General features: G+C 42.7%; 3 protein-coding genes across 5 annotated transcripts; 2 read left to right on the top strand and 1 right to left on the bottom strand.

Annotated features, from left to right (window-relative positions):
- Positions 1–1454: 1454 nt before the first annotated feature.
- pars2 (prolyl-tRNA synthetase 2, mitochondrial) lies at positions 1455–5016 on the top strand. 2 transcript variants are annotated; one of them, XM_040035925.1, is made up of 4 exons: positions 1455–1637; positions 2315–2654; positions 3294–3539; positions 3644–5016. In XM_040035925.1, the coding sequence occupies exons 2-4, from the start codon at positions 2331–2333 to the stop codon at positions 4523–4525; spliced, it is 1452 nt and encodes a 483-aa protein (XP_039891859.1). In that variant the 5' UTR covers positions 1455–1637; positions 2315–2330; the 3' UTR covers positions 4526–5016. The 2 variants fall into 2 exon arrangements, with proteins under 2 accessions (XP_039891859.1, XP_039891858.1); XM_040035924.1 differs by having other exon boundaries at positions 1456–1637; positions 2312–2654.
- Positions 5017–5213: 197 nt separating this feature from the next.
- ttc4 (tetratricopeptide repeat domain 4) lies at positions 5214–8968 on the top strand. The gene is made up of 10 exons (XM_040035926.1): positions 5214–5546; positions 6097–6214; positions 6304–6465; positions 6562–6639; positions 6792–6916; positions 7021–7107; positions 7518–7759; positions 8099–8180; positions 8396–8478; positions 8765–8968. The coding sequence occupies exons 1-10, from the start codon at positions 5439–5441 to the stop codon at positions 8862–8864; spliced, it is 1185 nt and encodes a 394-aa protein (XP_039891860.1). The 5' UTR covers positions 5214–5438; the 3' UTR covers positions 8865–8968.
- A 1093-nt stretch (positions 8969–10061) lies between these two features.
- On the bottom strand, positions 10062–12119 carry LOC120736010 (cornifelin homolog B-like). 2 transcript variants are annotated; one of them, XM_040035929.1, is made up of 4 exons: positions 11990–12119; positions 10977–11082; positions 10701–10882; positions 10062–10618 (listed from the first exon to the last, which is right to left on the bottom strand). In XM_040035929.1, exons 2-4 carry the CDS (start codon positions 11041–11043, stop codon positions 10382–10384), a joined length of 486 nt encoding a protein of 161 aa, XP_039891863.1. In that variant the 5' UTR covers positions 11044–11082; positions 11990–12119; the 3' UTR covers positions 10062–10381. The 2 variants fall into 2 exon arrangements, with proteins under 2 accessions (XP_039891863.1, XP_039891864.1); XM_040035930.1 differs by lacking the exon at positions 11990–12119 and having other exon boundaries at positions 10977–11790.
- Positions 12120–20905: the final 8786 nt, after the last annotated feature.

A 20905-nucleotide genomic window follows, 5' to 3' on the forward strand; every position in this document is an offset into this window, starting at 1 on the left:
ATTATGCACTTTTAATGGACTTATTGATTAAGCCATTATTATTATTATAGTTATTATAATTGTTATTATTATTTGAGTTAGGTCATTACTTATTTCTAACATTCTAACCTATGAGAACTCAGACCTGAGTAATTCTCTGTCATGTTTCTTCATTATGAGTGACAATAAAGAACTTTGAACCGTGAAACTGTATTGTTCAGTTTTATTTTAATACTCTTCAAAGTATTCTCCTGTGTTTGTCTGCTACGTCAGATTTATTCTTGTGTCTGTGTTCCCTTTATTGAAATTCATAAGAAGATGAAAGTGATAAGATACTGTGACGATCACAAACATTTTGTCCCCAGAGCCTCATAGGTAGTTAGGATGGTTTTAAACTGACAGAAGGTCTAAGGAGCTTGGAAAGAAAAGCGTCTTCTTTAAGTTGCTTGAAGACATTTCACCTCTCATCCGAGAAGCTTCTAGGGTCAAATGGTGGAGAGTCCCACATTTAAACCCTGTGGGGGTGTCTCCCCCCAAGAGGGACATGGACCCCCTAATGATCATCTACCTAATCACATGAGCCAAGGTGTGAACACGGGTGTGGGTCACAATCAGCCAGGGTTTCGGGTGAGCTCATTGTGAAACCTAGCTCCACCCTATCATGTGATTTCCTGAGGTTAGATGGCCCAGGATGTGAGTGGGCGTTAAGGAGTCTGGGGAGGGTCTCAAAACTGGATTATAGATGGCAGACAGTTGGTGTCGTAAGCCCCGCCTCTGTTCAAAGATGGACTCTTTTATTCCTCTTTCAAACCATCTGTCCTCTCTGTCCAAAATGTGAACATTGGCATCCTCGAAAGAGTGACCTTTGACCTTTAGATACAGATGGACTGCTGAGTCTTGTCCCTCGGAGGTGAGAATTATACTTGGAAAAATTTGGTGAATTTTAACTATATAAAATTGATTCAGTCCTTGTGAGTACAGCCATAAGGCAGAAATACGTCGACATACATTAATTACTATTTTCTGTTCCTTTTTTTCTATGCACGGATAATATTTACGCTAAAAGATTAAAAAAATCGAAAATATCCACAGAATATGTGACATATTAGGTCCACATGAAAAAATATTTACAGCCCCGTCTTTTTAGAAGTATTATGCAATTATTGAATAATTATTATCTACATATCCATGCTTGAAAAATATTAAACACATGTCAGTGTGCTACATACTGAACATGCATGACAGAAACAGAGTATCGATACTATCACTCGTCTCGATACTATTGATATTTGGATAGACCCGCCCACCTCTACTCATTTAATCAAGTAACATTGTTATGTTGTTTGGATTTCATTCACGGCGATTGTTTTTAAAAGGCCAGCTTTGAGACAAATCTCATCCATAATCTCTCAGAGTCAGAGTATAAACCCGGTACAGCCAGAGCTAAAACTGCCCCTGCTGCTGCAGAGCCCCTCCGGGCCTGTAGGGGGCATTTTCAGAAGACTAGCCTGTCGACATGTAGCTGAGGAAGAAAGGCAGCATGTAGTAGTGTAGCAGGACCTTCAGTGTTTTTACGAACTTAGTAAAAAATGTCGCTCTTCTTTCATTTAGTTATATAATTTACACAGGACAGTCAGACACTCGTTATCGGTCTCAAGGTGAGTCTTTCTTGCTGCATACGTGATATCGCGTGCAAACTGAAGAAGGTCATTTTCACATTAGCTCCCAAGCTAACCTGCTAGCATCCATGTATCTGTCAGGGACATCGGCACTGTGAAACAGCTATCAGTCCTCTGTATTTGTGTAATAACCCGTGGCTTTTCCGGCTGGATAAACCCTACAACCTGTATATAATTACTGAGATAAACAACTTGTTCTCGGATATGAAACAACCTGCTACCTAAAAAGCATCTGTGCTGATGGTTCGCCCCCTTCACTCAGGTTTAATAAGCAGCATAGCATGGAGGAAGCGCATTATAAGTGCGTGTAAATGTGCTGAAGTGTTACCACAGAAAATATCAAAGAGTAAAAACGACAGTGTTGCGTGAACATATTTTCTTTTCTGTGAAAAGTATCATATAATTGAAAAAACTGGGAAATGTATTAAAAATATCTCCATGTAAACACACAGATTTTTCCTACAGTAAAGAAGAACGAGTACTCTGTGATGAGGATGTGTCTTCAGTGCTCGTTTTGTTTAACTAGCAGTCAAAAGCTCCAAACTTAGCTGTCATATAAGCCGTGAAAAGGGAAAAAAATCTGTGTGCTAAATAGCGAGGTGAGGTAACTTATCCAGCTTCAACTGATTGTGCTATCATTTCTCTTTGAATAGCAGCACATCTGTATGCACCATGGAGCCTGTAATGCTTCAGGTTTGGCAGAGAGCCTTTCGCCGCCTGCGCAGGACCCTGATCCTTCCGAAGAGGTTCGACTCAGGCTGTGCTGAGCAGGCAGCCGTCCCTGCTTCTGCGCCCTCCTATGGTAGCAAGCCCGTACTCCTGGTGTCTCGTCTCTACCAGCCTTCGAACTTACGTGATGTGGCGCTGGACAGCCGGCTGCCAGGGGAGATGAGCTGCAAGAGCCAGAGGCTCATGCAGCAGGCTGGGCTTATTCATCCATCCAGCCCAGGGTGCTACTACTACCTTCCTGCCACCGTCCGCTCCATGGAGAAGCTGGTGAGATGAGGCCTTATCTTCTTATAGGAGTGATAATAATAATAATAATAATAAAGTAATATTCATGGTTGGTTTTGTCCTGCCAACTAACAGAACTGATACTATTTTCTTTGTTTAGATTTTTTTTATACCATGTATACATTTTTACTTTGTTCATTTATCCTGAGGTCTGCAAATGTTCCTTTAGGTCTTATTATATATATATATATATATATATATATATATATATATATATATATATAACATAATAACACGCTCAATATTTTGCTTTACGACAGCTTCAGAATGACAGACATCCTCTTACATGGCATCTATCAAAGCAGTAGTCTATTTGCCACAGGCTCTAAATATGTTTAGGCTGTGAATGTTGTCCAGACAGTCTCTTTTCCCTCTTAGATTATTGTGGATTATACGATTATAAAACCTAATTAATCTAATCACATAGATTATGTGATTATGTAATCGAATATATTAGATTAGATGTTTATTGGGCTAAAATGATAAAGTTAAACAGTAGCTCTTGACTAAAGGGAAAAGAGTAAAGAAATGCCTTTTTTTCTAGTTTCCTATCAATTTTTGCGTGACTGCTGATGTTTATCGTCCAACCTCCTGATTTGCACTGCTGTCTTTGATCAACAGGTGAGAGTGATCGACCAGGAGATGCAGGGGATTGGTGGGCAGAAGCTGGACATGCCCAGTTTGTGCTCGGCCGACCTCTGGAAAACCAGTGAGCGCTGGGATTTGATGGGAAAGGAGCTGTTCCGCCTGAAAGACCGGCACGGCGCTGACTACTGCCTGGGTCCCACTCACGAGGAGGCAGTGACGACTCTCGTCGCTCACCAGGCGACTCTCTCCTACAGACAGCTCCCACTGCTTCTTTACCAAGTAAGCATTCAGCCTGTTCTTACTGCCACTGTTTTTCCTGTAACAAGCTGCAGTTTGTTTGTTTTTTCTGACATGATTTATTTTGAAAACCCCCCAAAAAACAGATCACTCGCAAATTCAGAGACGAGCCAAAGCCGAAGTTTGGCCTTCTCCGAGGGAGGGAGTTTTACATGAAGGACATGTACTCCTTTGACGTGAGCGAAGAAGCCGCTCATCAGACGTACGAGTCTGTGTGCCAAGCGTATACTCGGCTCTTCGCCAGGTTGGGTCTGCGTTGCGTTCAGGTGCAGGCGGACACTGGAAACATCGGCGGTAAACTGTCCCATGAGTTCCAGCTGCCGGCGGACATCGGCGAGGATCGGCTTCTGGTCTGTGGGAGCTGCTCCTTCTCCGCCAATGTGGAGACCATGTCATCAGACCAGTCCAACTGTCCACAGTGTGAAACTGGGAAACTGGTAGAGTCAAAGGGTATAGAAGTAGGCCACACGTTTTACTTGGGTAAGAAGTACTCTCACATATTCAAAGCCACCTTCAGCAATGCCCAGAACAAGCCGGCTGTCGCTGACATGGGCTGCTACGGCCTCGGGGTTACGCGAATTCTGGCGGCAGCAGTCGAGGTGATGTCAACAGAAGAGGGGATCCGCTGGCCGGGGCTTATCGCTCCTTATCAGGTTTGCGTTTTACCCCCTAAGAAGGGCAGTAAGGTGGATGAGGCAACACTCCAAGCTGAGGAACTGGTCCAAGCTTTGGGAGAAACTCTGCCTCACCTGAGAGGTGAAGTTGTTTTGGATGACCGCACACAGATGACAATCGGAAAGAGGCTGAAGGATGCCAGCAAACTGGGTTATCCATATGCTATTGTAGTAGGACAGGGAGCTCTGGAGGAAACACCCAGGTTTGAGGTGATCTGTCAGCAGACAGGTGAGACTGTCTTCCTCAGTAGAGATGGACTGTTAGATCTACTTGGAAGAGTGGAAACTGTATGAGTAACAAGTATGAATGTTAGAATAAATGTTTCAGTTTGTGTGAGGTGGTGGGCATAGATTATTCCATGTTTTCCAAAGCCTGTAATTTACACATTCAATAAACAATTTTTAAACAATAGCTCTGTGATGTACCTGACCTGCATTGTACATTACAATGTAATGGAGTCCACAGCTTAATTTTGTTTTTTTACAGTAAGTCGTGTAATAATCCTAATAAAAATTTAATCTGTACCTGGACAAATCAGTGCTGGTTACAACCAAATTATGAATGTCGCAAAAAAGTGAGACAGCAAAGAAAAGCAAAGTTGGTAGAAATATTCCCACTGTTTAGTAGTATTTAGAGTGGTATCCTACAATGCAGATATCCCTTGTAAGTAGGCCAGTATACAGCATGAAGTACATGAGAATTTGTCACAACATGAATGTAATATAACACTGATCTCACACCAGATTGGGAGTGAGTCCTTGAAAAATTAAAATAAATACAAGTTTGTTTGTTTTTTTAGCACAAAAATAGTTCTCCCAGTGCATGTTGTAAAGCAAGGACCTCAAAATGTGGACAAAAAGCCAAGAGTTAGGCTACAGTGGGGGCAGTGTTAGGGTTGCTTTCCATGGTGCACACAAGTAAGGCTGAAATAATTAACGGGATAATTAGAAAAGAAACTGCCACCTATTTTAATAATACGTGGCAGTGCTTTGAGAGCCTTACTTCTGCCGTCGGAGCTTCGTACCGCGAGGAGTGGAACGCTCTGCCGGAAGTGAGTTTCCACACGGATTCTTTCGCATGTGGCACCGCTGTTACACATGTGTAAACAAGGCAACTTGAGGAACGGTTAGCTGGACAGACTGCTGTCAGTGTTAATATAAGATTTAAAAACAAGAACCAGCTCTTTAAAGTACATTTTGATCCAAAATGGCGTCCACAGTACACAGTGACAGCGACGATGGCATGGACGCGTTCATGGACAAATTCAAGACCCAGCGGTATAAAAATGCCTTCAGTGAAAACGACTGGGAGGAGGTAAGGTTGGCTTGCGGAGACTATGTGCACTAGATAGAAAGCCACTTGAACCTGAATAAAATGCGTTAGCACGTCTTTGTTCTTATGTTGGTGGTTAGCAACAAGATGCTAACATGCTCAGTATCTCGTGAAGATATCGAAAAATAGCATCAGTACCTGTGCTGGTATCGGATCGATACTAGCGCGATAGAATCGATACTTTGCTTCTGTTTTCCACCTTCAGTTTGTAGCCCAATGAATTGTGTCTGAACCTTTCTGTGCTGACTGTCACATCTATTTTATTTATAGCCCACAGACACATTTAGATTCCAGCCCCCCCCCCCCCCCCACAAGAAAACAATCAGTTTCAAAATACATGAAGCTGAAAGGTAAAAATCACAGTGATTATTAAAACGTGTTCAGAGCTTACAAATGAATGATGGTTAATCTCCGACTCTGTATGCTGCCCTCAGAGGTTAAAAGTATTAAAGTGTCCATATTGGTATCGGCATTACCGGCCATGGCTTTACTTGTATCAGGTAATACCAAAATGTGCTGCTGTCTCACGCAGGAGTTTAATAAAATACCCATGTTCATGAAAAACGCCCCCGAAGAGATCGACCCACAGAAATACCCAGAACTAGCCTGCCTCCAGTCCATTATCCACGACGAAGACCGGCCTCCTGAAGGTGTGCGAACCACAGCTTTCTCTCCTCCAAGGCTTTGAATGTATTCGTGAAAACAGCTGAATAAATGTGAGAAACGTGTTCTTTTCCAGAACAAGCAAAAAGCCTGAAAGATGAAGGCAATGCCTATTTCAAAGAGAAGAACTACCAAAAAGCGGTGGTGGCCTACACAGCGGGTTTGAAGAAGAAATGTGCAGACCAGGACCTCAATGCTGTCCTCCTCACCAACCGTGCAGCATCACACTTTTACCTTGGTAAAAAAAAAAGCATCCAAATGTCCTTTTGCTCTCACAAAAGATGACATTGTTTAAAAAAAATATGTCTGGCTTTTTCTTTTTTCCGTGACTCAGGAAATATGCGCTCTGCTTTGAATGATGCTGCAGCTGCAAAGAAGCTCAAGCCAGACCACCTGAAAGCCTTGATCAGAGGTGGGTAATGTTTTTAACATGTACTGCTATGATATGATGACATTGTGTTACTAGGCATGGAAATCTAGTGCTGGTTTCAGTTTAGATGCTCCAGATTTCTGTCTGTTATAGCTCTTAGAAAGCAAATGAATCCCATGTTTGTGCTTCTGCAGGCGCTCAGTGTTGTATAGAGCTGCGCCACTTTTCAGAGGCCATCCAGTGGTGTGAGGAGGGGCTCAAGGTTCATCCTACTGACAAAAAACTGCGGGAGCTGAGAGCAGCGGCAGATAAGCACAAAGTAACTACACTTCAGATGATTCTTGTCTTTTTATATATTATTTTTAGAAGTGGTGAAATCTTTAAAGCGCTGAAATAAACCTTGATTTGTTTTTGGTATCGAAGAGAGCAGCAGAGAGAGATGCCAGGAAGGCCAAGGCTAAAGAAAAGAAGTTGCATGGTGAGAAAGAAGCTCTTCTGAATGCCATAAAGGTAAGCATTAGAGATGGAGCATCTAACGTCGCACACACGTCACACACATATTTGTATTTGACACTAATTGGCAGCTACCTGCCCCGGCCGCTGCTGCAGATTTATAGTTAGAAACCAGAAGTCCAGATGCTGCCACAGCCCTGCTGGAGGCGCCTAGCTATCAAGTCCAAGCCCAGCCACAGGCTCGTAGTTAATGGGCCCATCACTGGATGATGCGTTACCAGCGCAGGTCTCGTCTTCACCCTGGGCCAGGGCAACCGCCACAAACCATCCGATTCTGCAAGGAGCTTAAGTCAAGAGGCTGACCCTACATATTAGAAGATGCATCTTAAACTGCCTTCACTATCTAAGTGAAAAATGAATGCAGAGAACGAAATTATATCAGTTATGATTTTGGCGTCTATACACAGGATCGAGGCATCAAACTCGTGCAGCCTGCGAGGGCTCATCGGAGCGGTTCCGACAGTGAAGATGAGGACGAACGCTCTCCTGCAGCGATAGCGGAGCTCAGCCTGGATGGCCTCAGCTCTCAGGAGGTCACCGGGGCTCAGGTCTTCGTAGATGAGCAGGGCTCTCTGCAGTGGCCCGTTCTCTTTCTCTACCCCGAACATCAGCAGAGTGACTTCATCTCGGCTTTCTGTGAAAACAGCTGGTAAACGACTCCTGCCCTCAGTGACCAAGATTGTGCTAAATTTATATACAAATATCACTGATGATCGTTTTGATTATACATTCCTCCACTCTTTGATCTGTGACCTGTTTCAGATATCGTTTGACTAAAGTAAGACACGAGATGTAACTTTTATTAGAGCAGCATAAACGACAATAGCCAGTTTGTGTAATGTAAATGCCAACTGTGACCACTGGGAGTCACTGTTGAGCAAAAGGGACACAAAAGGTTTTTAAAAGGTTTTTAAAGAATGACACTTTTATGTAGGACAGTAAATTGAAGCAGTAAAGTGTGGAGAATAGTCACTCTTGCATCTCTCAGCTTCACAGACCACCTGGGAGTCATGTTTGAAGAACTTCCACCCTGGGACGCGGACAGAAAATACCTCCCACAAAATCTGCAGGTCTGTATGCTGGGCTTACAGGTGGGGAGGTGGGGGTGTTATTTTATGAGAACGGAGATCAATTAAAGTAATGATCAAACTTGTATAGAGCCTTTTAGTGGCTCCAGGTGGAGCCGAGTGAAGACTGGTTGGCTGTTTCAGATTGAAAATGGGGAAATGTGTTTGGCTTCAGTCATCAAACTTTTCCCACAAATAACTGATGTTGTCTTTCACAGCTTTACTTTGAGGACGAGGAGAAGGAGACACTTTACCGAGTCGACCCAGAGATGTCACTTTTGAAAATACTGCAACACAAAAGGTAGATTTAATAATTTATTCTGCTGATGAGTGGTTTCAGTCTCATTTACACGATGGTCACTAAGAGCACTCTTCAAGACAAGTTCTCTTTATAATGCTCCTTTTATTAGGTGCTGCTGTGAGTTCCTTGTTATAGATGACTTCCTTCCTTATGTCAGATTTAAATGTATACCTGAGGGGTTATTAACTGTAAGAGAATTTACTTGTACCATTGTTTTCCAGCGTTCCTTGTTGTAACTTTCCTTCATGCTGGTTTCCTGATTGAATCTCTTCTGTTTTGCCAACAGGTATTTTGTGAAGGCGGGCACGCCCAGCTTCATCGTTTTAGTAAAAGGCTCTTCATACTGCAAGCAGTTTTTATCAGGAAGGAAAATACACGGACTGTAAGGAAAGGCAGAGTTTCAATTCACGCACATGAAAACCTCTGAAATTCTCAATAACTGACTCATCAAACGTCACTGAAAATAAAACATGAGGTTTTGTAACATGAACTGTTTACACTCTTTATTTCTTTCTGTGAAAAACGGGTGAGTGTTGACGTGTGTGAATTATTGAGCAACAGTCATCTCATCTATATATTCTAAGGTAAGACCCTTCATAGCATTAGAGAGAAAACAATCAGAAGATCCCCTTTGAGCAATCACTGCTGTTAGTCCAATAGTCACACAACTGGCATAGTAACTCCAACTTTAATGGTCGCCTTCTTTCGTACAACCACAGAAAAAAAACTGACCCTCCAAAACTCTTTTACTGCCCCTTTCCCGCCTGCACGTAGCCATGCCCCCCCCCCTCACTAGACATTTGCACAGTAGGACACATCTTAACACCTGCGATGGCGGGAAGAAAAAAAACAGGAAGAAAGTGAAATATGATCTCTCTGCTCCCTGTCAGCACTCTCGCTGCAGCAGTTTGCTTTTCCTGATTTTGGTTTCAAATCCTTCAGATTTCATTTTTGAGTCTGAATGTTTTCTTTCTTCTACATCAGGCCAACATTTTTGCAGCACTCCTTCCAAAATCAGTAAGATTTTGATCAAAGAATTCAACTTCTCAGTGTCTTTAAGTTTTCATTTTTTGACATTTGTGAAAAAGGTTTAGATTAATAATAATAATAATAATAATAATAATAATAACAATAATGATAATAATAATATAGTTTAGTAATAATAGTTTATAGTTTAGATTTTGCTCCCAGCTGTATAACCCTATTGTTGCAGCCCTACCAGCCACAGCGCCGCCTCAGACCTTCAGGCAGGCTCTTTTAGCTTTACATGTTTTACTTATGTGAAGCATTCACTTAACAGTGTTTTTCACAATGGCTAAAATAATAAACTGGTGTTAAACAATCTTTTCCAGCTTGGAAGCCACGCCTCCTGTGACACTGCTGTGTTACAGTGGATAAGTCGGCCATGTGTGAGATCTCTGAAGCTGTTTGCATTGTTAGTGTGATTTGATAAGCTCTTTATCTGCACACAGTTTCCAGGTCAAATTAAGCCCATGCTTTCTGTTTTGTAGGACATCACGTTCAAGCTGACAGAGATTCATTCATTCATTCATTCATTCATTCATAATGAGATCATAAATGTCTTGGATTTCATATTTTTATTGATGAAAAAACACTTTACATCAGTTTTAACATCAGAGCCGATCTAACACCACGTTTAGCTCTCTACATGCAGCTATGTTTTTCTCATTAGCAGAAAAATTAATAGACTAAAATTCAATCCTCTGTATTATTACTGAAGCTATGCAGTGACTAATCTAAAAAGGCGACTCATACATTTAAACTAAATGTAATTTTTATGATTATTAGGAAGCTGATAGAAATATTTAACGATACTCTCAATTCAAAATGACTTCATTGTCTCGTATCACTGATAGAAACATCAACACAAACTCGGATTTCGTCACCGTGTGACCACAGTGACTGCTGGTTGAGCCATATAAGCAGCTGGCATTGGTTGTACAGGCATCATCATCATGGGTGCCTGCATGACTGGAACAGGCTGCATGTTCACAATGTTGTTATTCTGTATGTTGATGACAGTGGGGGCTTGCTTACGATGCTTTAACTCACGATGCATCTGACACCAGGAGCACGTGGCGCAGCAACTGGAAATTGCAATATCGTTAAGGAGAGAGCCCTGCAGAGAGAAGGTAAAACCATTATTTCTTTCTTTCTGCTTTTCTGCTTCATGATATTGTCTCACTGTCACTGCTTCATACCTTGATGCCATATCTGTTTCGCATGGCAGCCCTTACAGATAAAACTGCAGGAGGTGGACAAGTAGGGATCCCATAGAATGAAGGAGCAAACATTAAATCAAATAAAGGGAGAAGATTGTTCTCTCCAAACCTTCCTGCGACAGTTAGGGTGAGGCAGGGGCCGCACCAGAAACCATAGCAGCCTGAAAAACAGAAATACATCACCAAAGTGGTAACATGTCTGAAGTGCCTAAGACCCCAGAAATGACAAGAAAAAGATCTTAAAGTTCTTCTTACAAGTACTCGCGTCCTCAAAGCAATCCAAGAGACCACTGTCCCAGTCTGTCAAGGGTTTTTCTGCCATTGTGTGTTGAAGTTCAGCCACAGACACTAAATAATTACTCTGTAAAAGTAGAATGAAGTAGAGAAAACCCAAATAAAACAATTGCAATGAAAGTCAGCTTTATACATCTTTGTCTTCTTTCAGCTGAGACGGAAAGCTAAAGAAAGATTCCTTGCATTTGACTTTGTTGATGTTTTTAATATTGTACTGTTAAATGTTTGGTCACGATTATAAGTATACTGTTTTATCAAGATTACAGAATTGAATCTGTTTCCAGGAAATGGAGTAACATATAGGATGGAGGGAAACATGCAAACAACTTGCAAATGATATAAAAAGAGAGCACATGAAAACATGAAATGTGGACAAAGAAGTTGCTAGTTTTCCATGAATACTGTTGTAAAAAAATAGGAACATGTTACACATGTTGTTGTTTAGGGTACATCACTTGTGAATCGGGACATGTTATATATAGCTACTTTAACATAGTCCGATTGATTGCAAGGCTAATTTATGACGTTTTTATATTTCTATTTAACCCTTTCAGGCACAGTGTCACTACAGTGGTCAGCTATTGATGGTACACTTCAACATAAACTACATTGGACACTGATGTGTAACTCCGTACCCTGCAACCCACTGGTCAACCAGTTGTCCACCTAAGTGGAGATGTTAAACTCTTCTGAAAAGTACATGTTTTAAAAAAGCGAAGATCAAAAATCTTTTTTTTTTTCATGTCTAAAGATGAATAAAAATACTTAAGAAAAGAAATCCAGATTGACACTGTCACTATTCATGCATGAAAGGGTTAAGTTTCTATCGTATATTCACCCTCCATCCATAATAAAGAAAACTGAACCAATGAAATATCAGAATCTCTGATAAATGAAATAACTGAACTGACAGCATCATTAACACCAAGCACTAAAGAAAAAAAAAGAGATGACACAACAAACTCTTCACTCACTTCTTATTCTGCACTCTGATGTCTCTCCTCTCCAGCACTCAGTCACACTCTGTTCTTCTTTATCAAAGGAGGTCATGACACAGTCCAGTGAAACCATTGGACATGTGAGCATGACTGGTACTGAATGTATTTGAATATTCAAACAAGTATTTTAAATTGGCTTCACAGAAGTTAAGTGACTGAGAGTGAACTACTGAAACCAGTGGTTTGATGTAAACAGAGCAGAGCAATGCTCTAATACATATAAATAAAGACTGAACGAATAACTGAATAAACGTGTAACTGACTGCTGGATTGTAGCCTTTTAGTAAAACTTTGTAACCACCGAGAGAACTCTGGGTTCAGGATGAAGGCTACGAGGTCAAGCCTGTCATCATCACTAAAAGCAGCTTGTTAAAAACACTTTTAAATTTAGAGTTTCAGCATGAAAACTACTGCAATTTGTAACTCTTGTGCTTATTTGTGGTCATAGATCAACAAAGTCAGGAAAGTCAGGAAAGTCTCACATCATCTATAATTGACTGAGACAGGACTCTTCCAGACACTAAACCAAGGCACAATGTACATTTCAATTCCTTTAATTTTAAATATGTTTATATTGTCTATCCTGTAAAATAGTCAGATATCTATTCATATTAATGTACAGAATTCACCTGCTTGCTGCTACTACTGCACATTCACCCAGTGTATATATATATATATATATATATATATATATGTTCCTCCTCTACACCCCCCCCCAATTTTTGCACATGTCGAGGAGCGTGTCAGGCTACATTTCACTGTGTGTTATACTTGTATAACTATGCATGTGACAAATAATAAAGAACCTTGAACCTTGAACCTTGAAGTGAAAGTGATGGAGGAAGAGAGCCAAGAGCTGTGGCTATGAAGAGTTTGCTGAGTTTTCTTGGGAAAACAGAGATGGGAAAGTTGACCTGTGGTTATGCTTGTTCCTAGTAGAGGTGTTAGGGTTTAGTTTACATCAGTGTGCTTACCATCTTTCTCTCTTTTAACCGCGGTCAATAAAGTGTCTTTTGTTGTGTGTGGAGAATGCCCACAAACACCCAAATATAATACATTTAGAGACTGTAGTAGTTTGTGGGGCAGAGCTTCACTTTCATGCAGTGTTTGGGTGAATCTGATATTTAAAATGAACAGAGCCTTTGTCTACATAGCAACGATGTTTGCATGTTTGAAAGAAGGTGTGCCAAACTATGAGTAGGTGTCTGTTGCACGGGTTCTTTTTCCTTGTTTCTCCAGATATCACTTCCTTGTTCAACTAAAATGATAACACTGTAAACTAGTACATTTGAAGGATTACATTTAGATTCTCAAAGCTTCATTATTTTATTTGAAATTATGCTATATCCATTCGGAGATATGCACACAAGTATGGTTTTAAGACAAATGCAGCAGTATGAGTGTGCTGGTGTGGGACAAAAATGTCATCTACCTACCAACAAGCAGAGGGTAAATAGAAATCCTGTCCATAGGCTTGATTTTTTGCATTTGCTCAATATCTCTGTTTTAGAAATCACATGACTATCCAGCGTTGCAACCAGGAAAGAGTTGCAGTCTTACACACCTCGTACTGATTTTATATAGTGGAGAGTACAGGGTGGGCCATTTATGTGGATACACCATAATAAAATGGGAATGGTTGGTGATATTAAAGTCCTGTTTGTGGCACATTAGTATATGTGAGGGGGCAAACTCCTCAAGATGGGTGGTGACCATGGTGGCCATTCAGAAGTCGGCCATCTCAATTTTGAATACACGTAGACATTGAGGGCTAGCAGGAGGGACTATGCGCTTACCTGCTTCTCTCTGGCAGGTAGCTCCATGCCCTCCTGGGTTTTAATTACACCTTAGAACACACATGCATCAACACTACAATGAGCGGGTGGAGGGAGGTTTGGAGTCTTCTCCCACCCCCGTTCTCTGCGGCCTGCTGGAGCGGGGGGGCTAGGAGGAGGAGTTGGCCGTCCGACTGCGGTCTGGAGTGTGGGGCCTCCCTGCTGCTGCGGAGTCGGGGCGGTCTCTCCCCACCGCAGGGAAAAGGGTAACACCACCTGGGTCTGGGTGCAGTTCCCCCCTCCAGGGGCAAGGGTACCTAGACCCGGTTCGTAGAGTACGCTTGGGGAGTGTGATCGTGTGTACAGCGTCTCTTTATGTCTGTCTCCATGTTGGTTGAGTGTGGAGTAAGTGCATATGAGAGCATGAGGGTGGGAATGGATGTTTGTGTCTGTGTGTGCCTGTATGTCTGTGTCTATATGTCAGGTTGGGTATCAGACGCCACCTCTCTGGGGACATCTCAGGCCCTCCAAGGTTTGGAGGCCTATCTCCACCCACCACCACTTCCCCTGCCAGTGGCGGACTCCCTCAGGTGTCGGTGCGTTGGTGGTTCTTTGTGTCTGGGGGTGGGCGTCCGGGTACCCACCGGCTCACTCCTTGGCGGCCGCTTATCGGGGCCTGGAGCCTGGGGCTCGCTCGGGCCACTTCGGAGGTGGGGTGCCCCCGGCCTCTCGGCCTGGGGCTCGGTCACTCAGGCACAGCTGGCTGCCGGCGGAGCTCACGGGCGCGTCACTGCAACTCCCCCTGGCTTCTGCTCCGCGGCTGCTGAGTGAGCCCTCATCTGGGACTCTCCTCAGCTCTTACTGGGACAGTGGCGCGGCTGCCCCTCTGTTGGTCTTCCTTGGTCTCTTGTGTTCTGGGGGCCTCTGGATGTCTGGAGTTTTGATCTCCTCCATACCTGCTTCATGCCCTGGAGGACGGGGCTGTGGCTCCCCACACTCCCTAGCAGATCGTTACATGGAGAAACCTTTGGAATGCAAGCATGCTGATCCACACAGGTATGCACACAGGTGTACACACGGGTATTCACAGACGCGGACTACAGCTTTCTTGGCTGCTGCCTCAAAGCACATTATGCGCTGTCTATCTTGCGTGCTGCACAATATCGTTTATTATTTAGTATCTACTGATATCTACTGCTAGCTAGTTTATTGTGATGGTGCCGTTTTTTTTTATTTATTATGTTGCTCTTTGTTGTTTGCTTTCTCTTCTGTTTTTTTTTCTCCATACAGGTGACTCAGGAGTTTTGTTCTTTTTTTTTTTTTTTTTTTTTTTTCTTTCTTCCCCCCCTTCTCACCGTCTCTTCTCCCATTTGGTTTTCTTTCTCTCCCTCTCTTTCTTTCATTCTTTCTCCCTGTCCTATCCTCCAGTCATGTCTGTCCCGTTTGTAGCAACTGAAAATAAAATAAATTCATAATTATAATAAAGGTCAATCAAATGGACCAATATGGCAAGGCCATGACGATCCACTTGGTAAAATAAATCCGCTTGGCATCTTTCTTGGCCTTAAGACAACAATTCTGATGGCTATAGATCCAAACGGGACACAAAAAAAAAAAAAAAAAAAAAAAAAAAAAAAAGAAGTCGGCCATCTTGGATACAACTTTTGTTTATTCAATAGGAAGAGGGCCATGTGACACATCAAACTTATTGGTAATGTCACAAGAAAAACAATGGTGTGCTTGGTTTCAATGTAACTTTATTCTTTCATGAGTTATTTACAAGTTTCTCTTTGTTCACAGCCATTGACATGTCGAATAGGAGATGTCAATGTGAGGAGAGGATCAAAATTGTGTTGATATCTGGTGAACGCAGTAACCGGGTCATTGCAGCAGATTTCAATGCAAGACACCCTACGAGACCACCCATCTCCCATGCTACAGTTAGCAAACTGCTTGCTAAGTTTCGTGAAACTGGTTCAGTGTTGGATTTGCCAAAATGTGGACGCAAGAAAACTGTCACTAATGAAGAAACATCAGTGGCTGTCCTAGCTTCATTCAGCAAGAGCCCACAGTGTAGCACTCGCCGCATGTCACTGGAGAGTGGCATTAGTCGAACATCCCTTCGGCGGATATTAGCTACTCACAAATGGCACCCTTACAAACTCCAGCTACTGCAGCATCTCAACGAGGATGACCCAGATCGGTGCTCAGAATTTGCAGAATGGGCAAAACAAAAATTGGAACAGGACCCTCAGTTCACACAGAAGGTTTTGTTCAGTGATGAGGCAAACTTTTATGTGAATGGTGAAGTTAACAAACAAAACCACCGCTATTGGTCTGACACTAACCCACATTGGATGGATCCCTCCAAGACTGTTGGACCAACAAAAGTGATGGTTTGGTGTGGTATATGGGGTACAACGATAGTGGGTCCATTCTTCATCAATGGAAACCTCAAGGCCGCTGGATATTTGAAATTGCTACAGGATGATGTGTTTCCCTCTTTATGCACTGAAGCTGGCACGTTCCCTGAGTTTTTCCAGCAAGATGGTGCACCACCACATTATGGGTGCCAGGTCCGAGCATTCCTAAATGAACAGTTTCCTGGAAAGCGGATTGGTCGTCGTGGGCCAGTTGAATGGCCCCCAAGGTCTCCCGATCTGACCTCCTTAGACTTTTATCTTTGGGGTCATCTGAAGGCAATTGTCTATGGTGTGAAGATACGAGATGTGCAGCACCTGAAACTACGGATACTGGATGCCTGTGCTGGCATTTCTCCTGCGGTGTTGCTATCAGTGTGTGAAGAGTGGGAGAAGAGGGTTGCATTGACAATCCAACACAATGGGCAGTACATTGAACACATTTTATAAGTGGTCAGAAACTTGTAAATAACTCATGAAAGAATAAAGTTACGTTGAAACCAAGCACACCATTGTTTTTCTTGTGACATTACCAATAAGTTTGATGTGTCACATGGCCCTCTTCCTATTGAATAAACAAAAGTTGTATCCGAGATGGCCGACTTCTAAATGGCCACCATGGTCACCACCCATATTGAGGAGTTTGCCCCCTCACATATACTAATGTGCCACAACAGGACTTTAATGTCACCAACCATTCCCATGTTATTACGGTGTATCCATATAAATGCCCCCCCCTGTACAATGTGGAATTAAAGGAGCAAATAGTACAGAAGTGCATCTCATGTGTTTATTGTTGCATGTCATCTGTGTCCTCATGTTTCGCCTGCCGCGGCTGTTGGTTGGAGGAGTTGCAACATCTTGTCAACAGAAGACTTTTTAGGTTTTATTGGATTTTTTATATATAGATGAGTTTTATTGGTGGGAGTTTTATGGTTTGCTGTTGCTGTTGTCCACGCAGCCTTTAAAATAAGCCTGTGGCTTCACACAACAGATTTCCTTCAGTTTTATTCCCCTGTTAGGTTTCAGTGGTACAGCTGCATTAGGCATTGTACTGATTTGCTTTCTAGTTATTGTGCATCAGGCGGCTGCCGCCGCAGTTTGTTTAAGACAGTTTGCCTTCCTCACAGCTGACAGTATGGTACATAAATATCCACCGCTAGTATGCACAGAAGACTAGGCTGAGTGAGTTAGTTTTAATAGGCAGATTAGTGGGGGATATTGCTCCTGTTAATTGTGTGTCCAAGGTTTATTGCCTGACCAACGTGTTTCGGCTTGTGGCCTTCATCAGGGTCATCCTGGGTGACCCTGATGAAGGTCACAAGGCGAAACGCAGCTTTATTGGCTGAGCAACATTCTCTGTTTTTGCTACCAAGGCGTGACATTCAGTTTTTTGATGGTGATTCGTTGCAATACCAAACCTTTATGAGAGCTTTTGAAGACGTGGTGGAGAGTCAAGCTCACAGTGCTAAGTATTGTTTATATTTTCTCAAGCAATACACCAGAGGCCATCCAAGAGAAATGGTGAGAAGCTGTCAGTATATGCCTGCTGAGTATGGATATGCTAAAGCTAAATCTTTGCTCCTGGAAAACTTTGGCAATTCGATGAAAATTGCTGCTGCCTACATTGAAAGGGTCAGTAAATGACCTCCTTTAAAATCTGAGGATGTGAAGGCTTTGCCGGAATATGGGTTTTTATTAAGGCAATGTTGTAATGCAATGGGAGATGTTGAGTCCTTGCATGAGTTTAATGTCTCTGCTAACATGCAAGCAGTTATGAAAAGGTTGCTTTATAAAATCAGGGATAATCAGGAAATGTTGCGTGCGATCTGCTGCAGAGGGTTCACTCTAAAGTGGTTTTTAGTGATGTTGTTGAGTTTGTCAAAAGGCAAGTGAAGATTGCAAGTGACTGCGGCCGGTGGGCAAAATAGTGCTCTGTCCATAATACCAGTTACAGTGAAGTCCAAGAAAGGACAATCAGTCACTGATAACCTACGCTTTTCTAGATCCTGGGAGTTCAGCTTCATTTTGTACTGAAGGGTTCATGAATTGGCTGAAACTTTCAGGAAGGAAAACTGGCATTCCTTTACGTACAATGGGTCAGGAGAAGATGGTCAGTAGTTATCTTGTTTCAGATATGGAAGTAGTGGGCTTGGATTTAGATCACTACTGTGACTTGCTTGAATTATTTACACAGAAAAGCATGAATGTTCATCAATGCAATATTGCCCGATGGCCACATTTGCACCATATTAAGATATTGGAGATAAATTCTGGGGTAGATCTGTTGATCGGAACCAATGTGCCCAAGGCTTTAGAGCCATGGGATGCTGTTAGAAGTCAGGATGGAGGTCCCCATGTAGTAAAAACTATGCTGGGTTGGACGGTGAATGGTCCTTTCAGAGAAGATTGCAAGACTGATATTTTTGATGTGAGTGTCAATAGGATTTCCATGGCAAGACTGGATGAGCTGTGGGAACGTCAAATGAAGGCTGATTTTCCAGAATGCATTCAGGATGAGCAGTTTGCTTTGTCTAGAGATCAGCAGTTTATGAAGTCAGTGATCGACACTGTTAAGTTGGTTGATGGTCATTATACCATTGGTTTACCTTTCAGGTGCAATCAGGTAAAAATGCCAAATAATAAGAAGGCTGTAGAACAGCGAGCTATGAGCCTTAAACTGAAGTTTATCACGGATGGCTCATTTCATGTCAGTTACACCACTTTTATGACTGGTATTATTTCCAAAGGGTATGCAGAGAAGGTGCCTACTGAAGAATTGGATCGCGGTGATGGAGGGTTGTGGTATATTCCACATCATGAGGTGCATCACCCACAGAAGAAGTAGTTGCGGGTTGTCTTTGATTATGGTGCTTCATTTCATGGAGTGTATCTGAATGGACAGCTTCTGTAAGGCCCAGTTCTTACTAGCTTGCTAGTTGGGGTAATAAGTGCGTTCCGTAAAGAGCCTGTTGTGCTAATGGCAGATACTGAATCTATGTTTTATCAGGTCAGAGTACAAAGAGAAGACGCAGATCTGTTAAGGTTTCTGTGGAGGCCAGACGGAGATCATAGTCAGGATCTGGTGAAACACAGAATGAAAGTACACCTGAGGAGCCACCTCACCTCAAAGTTGTGCGAGTTTTGCCTTGAGGAAATGTGCAGAGGATAACAGAGATCAGTTCAGACTTGAAGTTGTCAATAATGTTCTACATAATGTTTATGTGGATGATTGCCTTACCTCTATTGGGTCTGAAGAGGAGGCAGTGTTGCTCCATTAAGAACTTATTGCTCTTTGTGCTAAGGGAGGCTTTAAGCTCACCAAATGGATTAGCAACAGAAGAGCAGTACTCGCTGGCATACCTCAGCAGGAACACTTAAAAACAAACCTCTCACAAGGAGAGGGATATTGTCCCTTGTGAGCTCGATCTATGACCCTTTGGGGGTTTTGGCACCTGTTGTGTTGCCTGCTGAGTTAATCCTTCAGAAACTGTGCAGAAATCGTTGTGGCTGGGATGATGTGTTGCCAGTTACTGTTGGACAAGAATGGACAGTTTGGCTGAATGATCTTTGCCTTCTTGCAGATTTTAAGGTTGACCTTTTTTTTTTTTAAACCTAACTTTGGAGATGTTGCTTCTGCTCAGTTACATCACTTTGCAGATGCAAGCGAGGAGGGTTATGGCACAGTCAGTTACTTTTTGCTTTTTGCAATATATTAGAAATGAAATTTCAAGGTTTAAAGTATTTGTAGCAAACCGGGTGACAGAGATACTTAGTGTCCAAACCTTCTCAGTGGAGATATGTCAATACATCATGTAATCCTGCTGATTTGACTCCTAACCATCTGTTGCTGCTTAAGACCAAGCCATTGATGCCACCAGGAGTGTTTCAGGAGGATGTATATGGACGACGTCGATGGAGAGAAGTACAGTACATGTCTGACCTGTTCTGGAAGCGCTGGGTTAAAGAGTCCCTGCCCCAGGTTCAAGAGCGTCAGAAAAGGCAGAGAATTGGACGGAACGTCATTCCTGAACTTCTCAGGGTGAGAGGTTCAGGCATCCGGGAGGGGCTCAGAGTAGAGCCGCTGCTCCTCCACATCGAAAGGAGTCAGATGAGGTGGTTCGGGTATCTGACAAGGATGCCTCCGGGGCGAGGCGTACCGGGCATGTCCCACCGAGAGGAGGCCCCGGGGCAAACCCAGGACACGCTGGAGAGATTATTTCTCTCGGCTGGCCTTGGTGTTCCCCCGGAAAAGCTAGAGGAGGTGGCTGGGGAGAGGGAGGTCTGGGCTTCTCTGCTTAGGCTGCTGCCCCCGCGACCCGGCCCTGGATAAAGCGGAAGAAGATGGATGGATGGTCATTTCGGGGATGTGGTTATCGTTGTCGATGATTCTGCGCCTCGTAACTCTTGGGTGCCTGGAAGCGTTGTGGAAGCAATTTCTGATGGTAAAGGACTGTATGTCAGCTTCGTATTAAAACAAAGACTGGTTGTTTGGACGGGCCGATCATTAAAGTGTCTCTTTTAGAGGAAGCAGAAGAGTCATGAGGATTATGTGACTTTATCAAATGGCTACTTGAATGAATGTGGATGTGTTTATTTTTGAATAAAATTTTATCCTTAAATGTTTGATAAAGGATTGATTATGTCTATCAATGTCTCCTACATGGTAAGTATGACGTAATTATTGATCTGAAATA

This window comes from Simochromis diagramma, unplaced genomic scaffold, assembly GCF_900408965.1.
Source record: "Simochromis diagramma unplaced genomic scaffold, fSimDia1.1 OVJJ01000816.1, whole genome shotgun sequence".
Lineage (NCBI taxonomy): Eukaryota > Metazoa > Chordata > Actinopteri > Cichliformes > Cichlidae > Simochromis > Simochromis diagramma.

Coding starts and splice junctions, on each gene's coding strand:
- pars2 (XM_040035925.1), top strand. CDS start 2,331: ATGGAGCCTGTAATGCTTCAGGTTTGGCAGAGAGCCTTTCGCCGCCTG. Junction 2,655..3,293: donor TCCGCTCCATGGAGAAGCTG/GTGAGATGAGGC, acceptor TTTGATCAACAG/GTGAGAGTGATCGACCAGGA. Junction 3,540..3,643: donor TCCCACTGCTTCTTTACCAA/GTAAGCATTCAG, acceptor CCCAAAAAACAG/ATCACTCGCAAATTCAGAGA.
- LOC120736010 (XM_040035929.1), bottom strand. CDS start 11,043: ATGGCAGAAAAACCCTTGACAGACTGGGACAGTGGTCTCTTGGATTGC. Junction 10,883..10,976: donor CTTTGAGGACGCGAGTACTT/GTAAGAAGAACT, acceptor TCTGTTTTTCAG/GCTGCTATGGTTTCTGGTGC. Junction 10,619..10,700: donor GAAACAGATATGGCATCAAG/GTATGAAGCAGT, acceptor TTCTCTCTGCAG/GGCTCTCTCCTTAACGATAT.
- ttc4 (XM_040035926.1), top strand. CDS start 5,439: ATGGCGTCCACAGTACACAGTGACAGCGACGATGGCATGGACGCGTTC. Junction 5,547..6,096: donor GTGAAAACGACTGGGAGGAG/GTAAGGTTGGCT, acceptor TGTCTCACGCAG/GAGTTTAATAAAATACCCAT. Junction 7,108..7,517: donor CTCTTCTGAATGCCATAAAG/GTAAGCATTAGA, acceptor GTCTATACACAG/GATCGAGGCATCAAACTCGT.